General features: G+C 44.2%; 1 protein-coding gene across 2 annotated transcripts in view; it reads right to left on the minus strand.

Annotated features, from left to right (window-relative positions):
• LOC128887661 (tyrosine-protein phosphatase 99A-like) overlaps positions 1 to 15,460 on the minus strand; it is a 498,087-nt gene that overhangs the window by 301,227 nt on the left and 181,400 nt on the right. For both annotated transcript variants that reach the window (XM_054143797.1, XM_054143795.1), the window contains exon 2: positions 5,045 to 5,338. In XM_054143797.1, coding sequence (XP_053999772.1) covers positions 5,045 to 5,338 — 294 coding nt within the window. The remainder of the gene's footprint in view (positions 1 to 5,044; positions 5,339 to 15,460) is intronic.

Below are 15,460 nucleotides of genomic sequence, written 5' to 3' on the forward strand. Positions count from 1 at the left end.
ACCGGAAGGTTCTCGACGCGACGGAAAAGTCAAACAAAAATCTGTGTCACGCGGGAGCACGTCGAGGGAAGTTCGAGGAAGAAATCAAGAAGAGCGGAACTTCCTGGTGAAAACCTTCGCCACAGACTCGGAGAAATATTCATTTTAATGGTTGATGTAACGCGGATATTGGTTACCGCTGAAACGCTACGTGTTCTGAGTGCTCGATGCCATCACGCGCCACACGGGATATGCAATATATAAAAGGATGGCGGAGTTTCGTTGCTCGAAACCAGAACTTCGTGAACGCCACGATCCGATTTCTGCGCGGTGTTCATACTCGGATAAACGAGCCACGAAGTGGATGCGATTAACCCCCTGGAAGGAGCTTTTTTGGGTTCGTTTAAGAGGATTAGTTTATTTAAGAGGATTTCCTCGTGTCTCAGAGTGGAGCAGTAGTTGGGATTTTTTAATGAGAAGTACACTGTCTTCAGGAAAATCTGTGAAAATAAGATTAATCGAAAAATTGTTAACTGGAATATTAGAAAATTTTATCGAAATACGTCTTTCGAAATTGTTTCTATCGAGGTTGGTTTCTCATTAATTGAATCAGGTATGCATAGGTTTTGAATTCTGTGAAGAACTCCGTAAAATTAGCTACCCCTTATATACAAATATGAGAAGAAGAAATAAGAGACACAGCATCCATTACCAATTGAATGCGGGAGAAACCTAGAACCATCTAGAAACATCTTTCCCGCGATCGTGTTGGGCAATAAAAGATTGCAGTATTTACGAAACATCAATATGCGCCGTTTCCCATTCGACACTCGGACGTGCCGTTGGGCGGAATAAATGCGAATTAAAACGGCCATCGGAGTGAATCGACGCGAAAGCTCCGTTCGTTTCCCTCTTAATCGTCCACGAAACCGTCGTTTGTTTCTCGCCCCACTGCGGTAGAAGGAATAGAAGGAATCCCGGTGAATATATTAAATTTATTTTTGCGGAGCGGTTCGTTTCAAGCCCGCGGGAAACTTCTTATTCAAATCGGGTCGCGGTGCGTGCATTGAATGCAAATGACCGGCGACATAACGCGATAGGGGGTTTCGATTTCCCTTTTTCTCTCTTTCTAGAGGCCAAGCGAGCGTTGCCCGTGGCTCGTGCTCGCGCCAGCGCCAAACTTTCGGGGCCAAGTTGCGCGAGGTGAAGTTTTAACGAGAACTCCCACGATTCCGGCGCCTATGGGGCGCTCGGAAAAGTTGGCTTTTGACGCGGTGGGTTGCACGTGACGAATTCAAATCAGCCGTAAATACCTCGAGCAAACACTCCGACGAGCACGAAGGGTTCGGGGGTGGGAGAGAGAGTCCAAACTCCAACGTAAAATAAAGCATTAGAAAGGCTTGCGGCGGACAACGAGGTAGTTAGGTGGAGGGCGTCGAGACGCGAGGCGTCCTCTGATCTCCCCGTTGCTCCTTTGTTGGCATCGTCGCGAACTTTGTCCGTGAACTCTGTGCAAACTCGCCAACTTTTGTTGCTGCACAGTTCAACGAGCACGAATTACCGCGAGCTGAACCGGCCCGAAAGAATGGCCATTACCGCTTAGAGTACGCCGAAATGGATCGGTTAATCTTTCTTCCGTGTACGGGCGAACGAGGGGCGGAGACTTCGGGAACGCGCGCGGGCTTCGACCATTTACTATCTCGATTCGGAACAGTGCTGCTCTTTATTCTAATAGCTGAAATCTATGGTAGAATTTAATTTTTAAGATATCTTGTTATGGTATTAAGATTGAAAATCTTTTTATTTTTGAACAGCGAAATTCATGTCCCGTTATATGGTGAAAAATGCTGTGAAGCGATGAATGGGTGTGCACTAACAGAATAAATATGTCCCGTTACCCAGCTTGAAAAGAACAGCGAATGAAGAAGAGGATCGTTTCAATCTCTCCAACTCTTGCGTGTGCGCGAAGTCTGTAAATTTGTATGTTCAGAATAACACTTGACAAAGTGAGAAAATAGAGATTTATCCATTTATTATAATTCTATAAAGATGAGGGTTGTTATTATCAAATAAATTCACACAGATTCAATTGTAATACGTTGACAAATAAACTACAGATACGTATACAGTCAGTCCCATAAGTATTCGTACCATTCATGTCTGTTGAAGAAATTTGTCTAAATTAAGTGATAGGTTTGATGTCTTCAAATAAATGTTTCATTATAAATATATACATGTGCAAAGTTTATTCATGTACATATTTATAAAGTAATTTTTTCGGAAACATCACACCTGTCATTTAATTTAGACAAATTTCTTCAATGGATTTAAAGGGTACGAATGTTAATGTTACCAAAAGTTTTGATCACTGAAACTAATTCCATCTAGTTGCTATACTCCAGCTTCCTAGTATAGTATTAATGTGACACCCATGCTCATTCGTTTGCATTCCGTCGTGGGTGTGTTTGCGTAGATTAATTTCAACATTGGGCGCTATCCATCAATGTCGGAAAACATTTGCAAATGTAAAATACGTGAAGTCTCATTACAATTGGTAAATAAATCTAGTCGTTTTAACGATGGGAACGCTAATACAAAACGCTAACTCTAAACCGTTATAAATTTGTCGAACATGTAGGAGTGATGAATTTAAGTTTCTATTCGTTCTCAATTATTTTAAAATTGTTGACCAACTTTGCAGTACCAGGTGCCGCATATATCAGAGTCCGAGGCGCGTAACTACGCGGATTTTTTTAGTTTCCACGGAGAGAGGAACAGATCGTGTAACATGTAACGAATTCCCAGCGGTCCTGGGGGCTCTTCTGTATAGCTATCGGCTAAAAGCAATGCAGGTGCAGGAAACTTTGCCTCATTTTTAACAGCATGGCGAACAGAAGAAACGCATTCGAACTTGAGCGTCCTTCCCGCGATTCCCAAGCCGACCGATGGAAAGAAGTTGCTTCTGCCTTGCAGCGAATGGAAGATCACCTCGACGCGATCGTGTACGTCAGCTGAAGAAAATACAATGTGACAAAGCTTTCGTTTAAATAAAATTTATTACTATCTTATCCCACGTTGTTTACAAGCTCTGCAAGACCTCGACAGTAGTGAGTCTGAACATTTCCTTTTGTACTATAATTGGTACTTTGGCTATTTGTACTTTAATTATTTAAGGTTTCAGACCTATTGTGCTGGAAAATAATTGATCTATTCAGTCGGTAGGAGGATCTGTTTATATTACATCTGATTCTATTTTGAAGTCTATCGAGTGTCAACAGTGTCGGTTCTTCGAATGATTTCAAACGAGGTTGCAATTTCAACCCACAAGGATGGTCTGCGTGGAGATGTAAGTTGCTTTGGTATCGGTGCGGGAAATTTACCCCTGTCGCGGCTCGCAAGTTTCTCCAATATCGTCGGATCGAAGTTGCCAGGGGCTCGGTTACCGCGCGCCCCAGCCTCGAAAATTGGCTTCGTTAGCTGCGAAGGCACTCTTCGGATGTCCCCTTTAAAATAATAAGACTCGCGAAATTCTCCACGACTCGTGCCCCTCACGGATTGCCTGCGATCCGATTACATAATGTGTCGTGTCGCGAGCTGCTAGCAAGCTTGGAACTCGTTTACTCCCACGTCCGCGCGAATATTCGCGAAACGAATTGCAATCTAAATTATAAAATGAAATTGGATTTCACTGTGAACGAATGACAGCATTTTCAAACAACTGTTTCATCGAACAAACCGTAGGAAATGGATTGCTACTTGACGTTTCTATTTAATTAGCGCGGGAATCAAATGTCGGATTTGCTACTATTGAGTGACTCGGGACGGACCTAATCCAGAGCAAAGGCTATTAATTTTATTTTAATTACATTCGGTTGTTTCATAATTTAAACAGGGCGAACACCAATTTCGAAAATCTATAAATCGGGGAACCGCGTTTGAAATAACTGCGCGATTAAAATCAATGACGCGTTTTTATTCCATAATGCACAGGATCGTTCGTTTCCTGCACCGACGCCGTGTTTTACGACGCATTCGAGCGTGTTATGTTCGGGTGGGACGCGGGAAAAAATGGTATGTTTTTCGTCGACGAAAGTACGACTCGGCCTTAATTAGGAGTTCGTTAACGTTCGTCGAATATATCGGCGGCGTTTTAGGCGAGCTCGAAGAATTATGGATCGCCAAGGTTAAAACGCAAATACACCTGACCCCCTTGGCCCGTTGGAGCCGTGCCAAGCGGGCCGGGGTTAATTTTTAATTCGCCGGCACTGCCACGCCAGGGCAGTCCCTGCGTGAAATCGCACGGACTTGTTCGGATTGGCCGTAATTATTTTTACGACGTACCAATTCGGCCAATTATCGACAATTTCCATTCGAATAGCATCGACCGTTTCGTTGAGCGAAGGTGACAGTTACGGGTCACGTTTCTGCTTAGCTCTGCATGACTCGATTTCAAATTAGAGTTAAAAATTAGTTAAGTTAAAGCCATAAATAAATGGTTAGCGTCCGGTACAATTTATAGAAATTTTCATTACAAAGGAAGTCTGAATACGGCGTTCAATAAAACTTTCTTTATAGACACTTCCAACCGAGTATTAATCCTCCTGTAAAGTTCTGTGCCATTAACAGACCCGGTTGTAAAAAATCGGAAGACGTTACGCCGCGCTTCCTATGTACACCCTTGCACGGGATTCCCATCTCAGCGAGAAATCAGAGTATGGCAACATTCCAGAAGCAATTAACCAGGCTTGGTAAGTAACCAAAATACTGGAATATATCAATACACTCCGAATTAAACACAAATACATGGATCTGGATGACGTTCATGGCAACTATCCGAAACAGAATGAATACTATTTCTGCTTGCCGGAGTCGGTCGCCAGAATTTAGTTCATAATCACTGTTCACTACGTTCTATTTAATATTATATTGAATTATCCGTTACTCATGTTATTCTGCTCAAAGATTCTACTTCTTCTCATCCTTTCACAACAGTAACAAAATGACTGCTCCCTCCAAAAAAGACAACTGTTCACCTTACATAGTACAAAGTTTAAAAAACACTTACCTTGCACAATCAGTTGGATGACAGCCTCCGGTTTGCTGCGATTGTTCAACAAGCAGGTGTAGTCCGCTCTGTCCTCGGCGGTAACCGGCGTGAATCGAAGAGAATATTTTTTCGGCGAAAGCGAGATTCGGTTGTGGTGGTTCCAAACGGTGGTGGTGCTGCTGCTGTACTCCAATAGTTGCTTGCCGTTCGCCCGCCACTCCAGCATCAGTACTAACGTGTCCTCCGTTACGCCAGGACAATCCAATGTCACGTTCTTTCCAGCTTCGACCACCATCTCCTCTACCAGGGTGTCTGGGAACAGAGAGAGAAAGAGATTGTTCGCCGTTACATTCGTCACGTAGCGGCCGTTATCGCGCGAATAAAAAACCGAGCATTCGCGGTGGACACGGGGATCCGTACGATCTGCCTGCGTCAGGACCATTTCGCCCACCCCAGGCCAGATAAACCCAGCTCACGCTTTTCAAACGAACGAAGCCCACCTGCTCTTACGATCCTGACGCGTTACACAGCTCTTACGGTAGCAAGGATTGCGTTGGCTTCGTTTTCAACACAGGTAAAAAGAATATCGTTGCTCAACGATTACATTCTTTTACGTTTCGATCACGCGCTTTAGAACTTGCTTTTCCTGAAATTATTGTTCGGTAAGTATCTTTTTTTTGAAATAAAACAATGTTGTAGACTCGAGCCTTGTTGCTAAGGATTCATCATCATTCTTTTTTTAAAGCTATATATACTTAAAAGAAAAAATATTTTCAAGGCTCAAGCCTTGATGCTAAGGATTCGTCATCATTATTCTTTTAAAGCTATATATTCTTAAAAGAAAAAATATCTTAAAGACTCAAGCTTTGATGCTAAGGATTCGTCATCATTATTTCTTTATTTATTTTCAATCGAGACTTCAGAGTATCCGTAGTCTTGTCAACCTCGTGGACCCTAAACACAGAGGGAGAGTTCGTCCGAAGAGTCCTGATCCGAAAGCGTTCCAGTTTGAAGAATTTGGATCTCTAGCACGATTTGCTGGCCCTTCGTTAGGGGCGTTGCGTAACTAGGCACACTCGTGGTGATTAAATGCAATGGGACGGATCGAACGACTGCAATCCCATGAAACGGGTTTGGGGGCAAAGTGCACTTCCGCTGGGAGTCGCGCATTACGGGGCAATTTTGAATCAAACTCTTGAGAAAAGGGTCAGAAGGACCGGATCGTTGAACTAACCGAATCGTCGGTACCGAGTTTGAGGGGCGGTTTGATGGCTTCCAATAAAGTAGACCCGACTTTCGTTTACGAACATACTAACGCGAGCTTTGGGAACATGACATCTGAAAAGAAATACGACGGAACGCAAGTATCCAGCAGCCATTGTTCGAAAAATAAATAAATATTCATTCATTCACTTCTTAGACTGCGGTTATGTAAGAAAATTTATATATTTATGGTTGCAGAACGAACATTGAAACTTAAATCAAAGCATATTTTAACTTTCAAATGATCGCCGCTCCAATGAAACCGTCGCAGCTTCGTATCTCTAAGGCGATAAAAGAGTGCACGCCAGTATCGCGTCCACGATCGACCTGTGAAGGACCGTATTCCGTTGTTATTATGCGATTCGATCGTGATACAATGTTACCGTGTTCGTGGTGTCACCGGCCTTTTTTCCCAAACGACGACGGAATGAAACGCTCATAAAACGCGTTCGCGATCGTTGGCTGCTCGAGGGTCACGGGATAGGTAGACCTGGAACAGCCGCTTCGCTACTCCTCAACGTGTAGGTAAGTTCTCGCTGGCCTTAGCTTTCGTTCTCGATTACCAATTGGGTAAACACACGATGCCCGAGGCTGTGTTCGCTTCAATTAACTGCTGTAACACCGACGAGACGCCTATTATTCCCGTCTGTGAGTTATCCGGCTGCGGTCGCTTGATTTCCGCTAAGGCACAGGCGATAATCGGCAGTTCGCCGGCGGTTCTCCTATTTCTGGAGTCTCGGAACCTCGATCGCTGGTGTCGTTTACCAGTTGCCTACCGAAAAGCCAATACGTTTGAGCCTATTTCGTGTTTTGATCACTACAGAATTACAGTTCTGTAGTACAATTCTTCGTATAATTTTGTATTAAACGATCACACTCAACTATTTTCGCTAAGATTTACTTTCCTACTTGTGCTCCACTATCAATGGCGCCAGATAGCAGAAATAATTCTGGTTAGAAAAGCATCATTTACATGGTCCTACCGATATATGAAGTTAAAGTATTCATTGAAAGGTAAACTACACATCAAGTTTCCTTTTATATACAGTCAGTCTCGTAAATATTCGTACCTTCAATATTTATTGAAGAAATTTGCCTAAATTAAATAATACATTCAATGTTCCCGTATAAATTTTTCATTAAAAGCTGTCATTTAATTTAGGTAAATTTCTGCAATAGATATAGAGGGTACGAATACTTATGGGACCGACTCTATCTATTTCAATTAATATATCGCCAAGTCAAGAAGAATGCACGTTTTAATTATCCCTTCTCTCACATTCACAACTTCGCAAATTCTCCGGCTTCTATCTATTTAGTTAGAAGAAGGCGAAACCAACGGAGAGCACACTGGTAATGTTTGCTTGCTCCTCCAAGCAAGTTCGTCCGCTGGACGCTGGTCCGTTCTGCTCGTTTTACGATCAGCAGAACTGGGAAAGCCGATGGGTGTACCGAAGTTATAATGCAGGCGATGAAATTATGGTAAGGTCCCAGGGAAATTTCCATCGTAACTTCCGTTCGTGGACTAGAGGAATCGATGCAGAATGTCGGATGATCAAAGTTCAACACCGCAGAAGCGTGGATGGCCACTGATCGACGCTGCGCTGGCGAAAATCGGTCCGCGTCCCTGGGATAGAGAATTGAACGGACGAGAGACAGAGAACGCGAGAAAGGGGGAGGATGGACAGTAGCGAAACTTGCACTTTATGCACGTATGAATACGTACGCGTGGACTGAATGCCCGCGCGGTATACAGACGCGACGGAGTTTACCAGAGATTGGAGATGAAATCACTCCGTGAATCACGTCACTGGGACCTTTCGTTTTGAGGAATGCGATTTACCCGTGTATCGAAACCGATCGCAGCTGCTCGATCAACTCCACTGTCTCTGTGTTACTCTATTTCTCTCTGTTTTTTTTTCTCTCTCGTGTAAAACCGCTGATCGATTCAATGGAGTCACTCGACGAGTTATGAATCGCGATGAAGCGCTCGCGAAAAATGAACAAACGTTGGGGAAATACGATGAACACGAGTGAAGGCGCTGCCGGAAGGGTTGACGTAGAGAGGGGAAACTTGAGACCAATCCCTTTCATTTGATAAGGCCTTATAACTTATACTACTTTAACTGTTCAAATTATTCTTTAATTTCCTCTGGGTTATACCATCACTAAATGGAATTCTATTTTCTTTAAGGAGAGCCGGCGAGCATCTAGAACAGGTATAGACTTCCCGTCGACAAACAGTGTTTTTCGACTCGCCAACGCTCGCGTTAAAATATCCCCTGGAACACCAAAGGACCGGATTTCTTTACAGCGATATTACCAAGCTCTTCGAATCCCTTGTTTACGCGAGAAGAAAAATTGCAACGCTCAAAGAAGCTTCCTTCTTCAACAATGAAAGACGAGACGATAGAATCTGTAAAATTTAAACGTCTCTGTCGCGACATTCCAATAATCAAAAGCAGCTCAAAGGAGAGTAAATTTCATTAACAGGAAAATCGAGCAAGGAGCTGCTGTGGAGTAAATAAAACACCAAGGACGTATTATCCTATAGCGAAGAGGATTTCTAACTGTTTTCTTTCTAATTTTCAGTCGATTCTTGCTCACGAGCTAGCTTAAATTCGTTTCGGCAATTTTTAATATACCGTGACATATTCCCTGCTAATTTCGTACTCGGGAGGCGAAGTGGATGCATCCTACAATAATAACGCCGCGGCAGTGGCACGAAAACAGCCACCGCGAACGCTTTACGGCACCACTCTCAACGAAGTTCAAAGAGTAACGAGCCACGTTAACGCTCGCCGCGCTTACACGGGAAGTTCATAAAACGTTTCTTTGACGTGGCGGGTATCGCGTGCAGAATCCCGTTCCAAACGTCGAACGATCGAGGATCACGCGGACGGAAGCGGGTGTTTCTCCAGCCGACGCTGAGAGTCTCAGACAGCAGACACGCGTTATCAACTACCGGGACGAAACTTTTTACATTATGTTAACTTGCGCGCGAAATGGCCTCCCGCGGACCGTGAAGTGGATGAGCGCGTGGCTGACAGAAACTTTTCGCCCCCGTCCTCTTTGGAAAAAGCTGTGCACAGGGATGGGAGAAATCTTTATACGATCGAAAATTCCAGACAACGAAGGGTGACAGATTTTTACGTATTATATGGTAAATAAGAATAAGAGGGATGTAGCTTCGAGCGAGGGTCACATCTTTATTTATATCTTTGTTTAAGGTGTGCCATGTGGTTTAAAAGTGACACTCATCAACATCGTTTGTATCGTTTGTGGTCTCGTCATTTTCGAAAAGAGGTAATTGGTAAAATAAAATATGAATTCATGAAACGAAGGAAGTCATTTATTCTTAATATTAAAAGGAGTTGATCCAGCCATGTCACGTTCCTCTTACACGTGTTTCATCAAATCAAAATTCCAAGAAATAGATGGCATAGTGAAACAATTAGAAATGTAGGTCTAGAGAAAGGAAACGCGTGTCTGAGACGTCGAGAAAGCAGCCTTCGGATCTCCCCTGTAACAAGAGACTTCGAGCCCGTTTCATTGTCGCGCTGGGCGATCTATAGCAGCTAATTAGACCGCGTCCGTAAAACGGAGCGTTTTGCGGAGCGGCCTGACCACGGTAATTCGTATAATCTCGGGCCAACGGTAGCACGACATTATGCAAATGCACGCCAAGGAAACGTCAGCCCTTTAACAAGGTCGGTGGTTTAATTGAATAGATGAAACCGGCATTTTTAGGCCACGAGCTCTGTTGCCTTAGATTGAAATTCAACCGCGGCGAAAACGAGGAACGTGTCGGGATTGCGCGCTGCTTCTACGAGAAGAAGGAAAAAGAACCTGGAAACGCGAGTGGCGCCGGTGTAATTAAACGCAATTAAAATTGTTGTTCCGAAGTTACCGCGTTTCGACGTACCTCCTCGCTCACGGGGCCGCGAATCGCGCGATAAAGTTACGTGTGTGGCTAATAGCCACGGTGAATAAAGAAGTTACTATATATACACGTAAGTATATATACGAATATACAAAACGTTTCGCGCGATACGAACTAACGAACTCTACCAGAGTTTTACGAAGGGAACGTTCCACGATAGAATGCTGGGGGTGCTTTCATAAATCATATTTGGATTTTCTGTTCTTTAATTAATAGTTTGGGAGCCTGTGATTTATCAACGTGCCCTAAACCTCTGTTGTATGGTATCGTAAATCGAGTTCTGGACATAGATACCTTTCTTAAACTCAATTTTCATTTCGCTTTGTTAATAATATTTTAAACAATGATTGCATTTCAATTTTATTTGAATTGATAAAGATTGTTGAATAGAATTTGTTTGCGGGAGGCTTGCGTTATAAAAAAATTACATCAGAGTGCATTCAGTACGCGGGCTTAAATAATGTCCGACTAATGCTCGATAGTTCTACTTGAACGGTCGTTTGCAAGCATGGACAGTGGCGTGATGTTGGCCGATATGCGTCGATCTTCCGCTCTTTTAATTAACTAGAATCAGCTAAAGTAGATAATATCGCAACACGGTACATGCTGAGACACGCAAGTAGAAATGGCATGTATAGACCAGACACGGCAACCAGGTAGAACTCAATTGCACGCGGCGCTCTGCGAATTTTAAAAACTCAACTTACTTCCCCGTAATTAGAACCAGTAAATGTAGATAATACCGCAGCACTGTATGTACGAGGAGCGCGAAGTAGAAGTGGTGTGCACTAGTCAGACAGGTCGAACTGAACCCTCTGTGTTTACAAGCCAATTTTTAAGACCTCAGGGGCTGTAGCTATGTTCGATTCTAGCTACAGTATGGGCTTAGCGATCCCGAGGTACCCGAGCTATAGGGACCATGCCAATAGACATGTAAAAAAATGTAATGTAAGATGTTAAGGATAAGTAAATGTGCCAGGATAAAACAGATTACGTACCCTCATAAAATAACGAAACAAAAAAGCAATCCAATTTTCTCGAAAACAAATTTTCTTTAGACAAATTTCTTCAATCGACATGAAGGGTACGAATTCATATGGTACTGACTCTAATTTCACTCCATATTTTCGGTCAGTGTTTTCATGATAAATGATCTACGAAATTTTATAATAACGATCTCCACCATAAACGCAAACAGAAAACTAATCGCGGAGGAACAAGAACGGATTCCGAGAGGCTTCGTGTTTTCCCTCTCGTTGTCGTTGCGCGATTAATCTAGTTTGGCTGTAATTTCATCTAGGAGGGCGATTCCAGAAAGCGTTCCGATATCGAAATTTCCACGATGATTATTCGCTCGACTTTACGGGGTTCACGATGGGATCGTCGCGGAACCTCTCGACGGGTTCGATTTTTTCCTCGAGACGAACTTCCTGCTGCGACCGCGCGAAAAGACGCGAAAAAACGAATTCTCCCCGCGAATTAACTGCGTCGCGATGCTCTCGCGATACTTTGAACGATGGTTCTCAACCCTCCGCCCCTCAACCGCGACGGGTCCATCCTCATCTAGAAATTGAATTTCGTCTTTCTCCGCCGCCCCCTCGCTCCCCCAGCGTGCAAGCGACCGGGTTCGGGGTGCCGTAAATTAATTTACGCAAATCTTCCGCGGGCATGAATTTTTCCAGCACTAATTTCCCCAGAAGCCAGCACGCTCCACGGGATACAGTCGCACGGCCGTGGCAAGCCGTTACCACGGTAATTACCTTCCTACCTTCGTTCTGCCCAGCCCTTTTTGTCTCATAACCAAGTAACTATCTTAATTGCTTTCGCTTTTCTGGTTCTGGATACGGTTCCAACGGCGCCGACGTTCGCGCTACCCACGGGTCCTCCTCGTTTTGTCTTCTTCGTTCCACCCCTGAAAACGTAGTGCTTTTCCTCCGGTATTGTTGTTTATCCTCTTCACGGGTCGCGGCACCATTTAAATCTGTTCGTCCGCGGTTTCTCCCACGTATCTACCTAGTGTCTTCGTTCGCTGATTCCCCAAGTTCAGCTGTTTCCAGTTGGTGTATGGGTACGTGTGTGAAATTTTGGGGGAAATGTATTTATTAAAACGTATAAATACTAATTATCTCATAGAGTCCATGGTTGGTGAAGATTGTCTAAATATAAAAGACGAAGAGGAATTGAAAAGCGAAGAAAGGTAAAGAGGTTAATCTCGCTAGATGAATTTCTATACGTAAATGGAACCGCAAATCGAGCTATGAAACCCACTTGACTCGACTACGAATATGTGGTAATGGAGTTTGTTCCGGCAGGAATCCTGGAAAAATGACCAACAACTACCGACGAGGAGGCTCTATTTCCCTGTTCGATGCTCGAGGTTTGAGTATCCAAACATCTGGCCATTTCATATGCGAAAAGATAGGACAACAAACATGCTTTCATAGTGACAATACTGAATGATTTCGATCTTAATTACGCACACAAGAATTCCTGAAAAGAATTCAATGGACGTAACAATGCCTCCAATACATTATTATTTTTAATCACGTCACGGATCGAAAATATTCCTTATTCGCCTTTCTATATAGAATTCTAGAACAGAAGATCAAGCCGCCCAGTGGCGATTATCCTCGGGCTCCGAACGAGCCCATGCCCGCCACTCTCTGTTTACTCGTGCAACGATTCGCAGCGTTTTCTCGTTTCGCTCGTCACGGTTTCTCGCCCGTTTGTTTCAGCGAGTCGACGATAATGCCGGATCGTTCGTACGACCTGGCTGCGTGACAATCCTCCTGAGGGAATTCCGAACGGAACGGGGCCCGTTCCGCCAATTTTCACGCTGTTAACTGCCGTTGCGTTGCTTGCCACCGGTTCCTCGTTATTCCGCTTTAAAAAATCCGCTGAATGGGACAGCACGCCGCGACAGGGTTAACCGGATCGGTAATTGCCGGAGATACGAGCTGTCCGTGGCAGAAGTGCATTGTAATCGGCCAGCTTTGTCTTGGAATCGAAGACGCGAAAGATTCGTTGGTGAAAGGGTTGTCTTGAAAGAGAGACAGCTTTGGGAGTTTATTGTGCGGGCCAGTGTTGTTAATTTTAGGCGTTGATTCGATATTGAGGAGAATACTTCCTACACTTTGGTATTTATGGGTGGTTAAAGTACGAGTGCAGTTGATTAGAAGTCGTGGGTAAGAGAAGGAACATATCCTGTCCAGAATCTAGGATTATTTATATTTGAAAAATGTAACTATTTTCACATAAATATTTCTCCATTTTACCAATTTGTCTTGGCTTAGACTTCTCTTAACAAAAAATACCATTTCTCTATAGTTAGCGAGTTTACAAAATCCTAAGTTAGCTTGAAGAATAAAGTCGTCATCATTTCCCAAAATATTTTGCTGATCTCGTTCCCAATTCTCTGGAAACCGAAAATGTGGTAGCTCAAAATCCCAGCAGAAACCGCGCTTGAAATCCAGATTCGAGGTTAAGTACCCTCACTCTGGCGATAATTTACAGAGGGGCAACCCGCGACAAATTCAGGGACAAAAAAACTCTTCGCGAACGGTGCCGTGACAATGGCGAATCGCGAAGGTGCACGATCGTCGACCACTTGGACGCGGAGGGGGGAAAAGGCGGAAAAGTCGTATTCGAGGGCAGAGATGGAAACGGCGAGGGCAGAAGTAGCAGAGAAAGGGGAGAACGGTCTGCCCAATTTTGCGGTCGCGTTGTCGACGATAGCGACGGGGGTCGGTATAACGAGCAAAGCCGGGGCCGTTGGGGACGCAGAAAGTAGGAAATCCTGGTCTCTCTGAATATCACGGCTCGCGACAGCTTTAACGAATTCCGAGCGGAGAATTTTTGAAAAATCATTCCTTCGGAAATGGGACACCGCTGACTCGTTTGCAACGCGCGACGATAGTCGGATACCCTTTGCCTCGATCCCTGAAGGAGCTTCGAGTGTAAACACTTCGGCGTGAAGAAGTCGAGGCTCGAGCCGCGAGTAACAAACGCTTTTCCCTGAAATAATGACATTCTGGAAAGTACCGCGAGAGCGTGGCACACTCGGTTGAAGCCACGAGATCGCTTTAGGCACACAGCCGCGCAAACGACGAATGTGACTTTTGCTAAAAAAGAGAGGGAGTTGGAAAAAGGAGAAACGGAAATCTTGCTCGTAGCTCTCTTCTTTTTTCACCGCTATCGCGAGACGAATGTCCCCCCTTTCCCGTCGCGCAACGGGAGCATTTGTTTCCAGAAACTCCGTATTTGTCATTGCCTTTCAGCCATTCACTGAAAAACTAGATGTTGCCCGCGGCTTCGCGTGGATGTTTAGAGAAATTCGTTTGTAATTGAGTGCACTCCGTGTTTGGAGAGTAACGAGTAAATTGTCCTATGGCGAGGAAAATTATTCTAGTGGATATAAAAATTTATGACACAGGTGATGCGAGGGTCCGAGCTCGGAAAGATACTGTGAGGTTTCGTCGTAATCGGAGAGACCACTTTGCAGTTGTCTACTTTGAACCCCTGTCCATCCTCATTTTGCTCTTTTCAATATGCTCGCTTCCGACCTGGGAGGCTCTCACTTCTAATTAGGACTCCGAAGACTCGGAGTTTACTTCTGCTCCGTGGGAATAAATTCTATATATGTGTGGGTGGAACACGAATACGAGATTGCGGTCCGGTTTCCTCGAAATTAAGGAGACGTGGTTCTAGCATTGTGTCTTCCCTTATCTGACGAAGCAAATTTCTGGAAATCAGTACTGGAGTCCCTATCGAACGTTACACTTTTATGTACCCTATTCCTGATTTCATAAATTTACTTTTCCATTCGTGAATAAAATTACGAATCTTGATTCGTTTCACATTTCTAGATACACGATATTATGCATACCATTTTAAAATAAGTGTTCACATATTGCGTCCATTTTTACCTCTGAAAGCCAGCGAAACAGTGATCTTTTACCATCTTCCCAAATTCCAAGCACCTACTTCCGAAGCACCTTGTATATTGGAGGAAACAGCGTCGACACGACGACCAACAACGTTTTCATCGAGTCGGTCTGACGCTAATAAGAATGCTCACCGTTTGGCAAACGGCAGTTGGTTGCACGAGAAGGAACCAGCTCATCAATCACCTAACGGATCCTTATCAGTGTCCGTTTACGCGCCACCGGAAGTTCCGCGAGACCCTGAGTGCAAGTTCGAGGGTGCCTTGGGTTATGAGCGATTCCCGA

The sequence above is a fragment of the Hylaeus anthracinus genome, unplaced genomic scaffold, assembly GCF_026225885.1.
Source record: "Hylaeus anthracinus isolate JK02 unplaced genomic scaffold, UHH_iyHylAnth1.0_haploid 11989, whole genome shotgun sequence".
Lineage (NCBI taxonomy): Eukaryota > Metazoa > Arthropoda > Insecta > Hymenoptera > Colletidae > Hylaeus > Hylaeus anthracinus.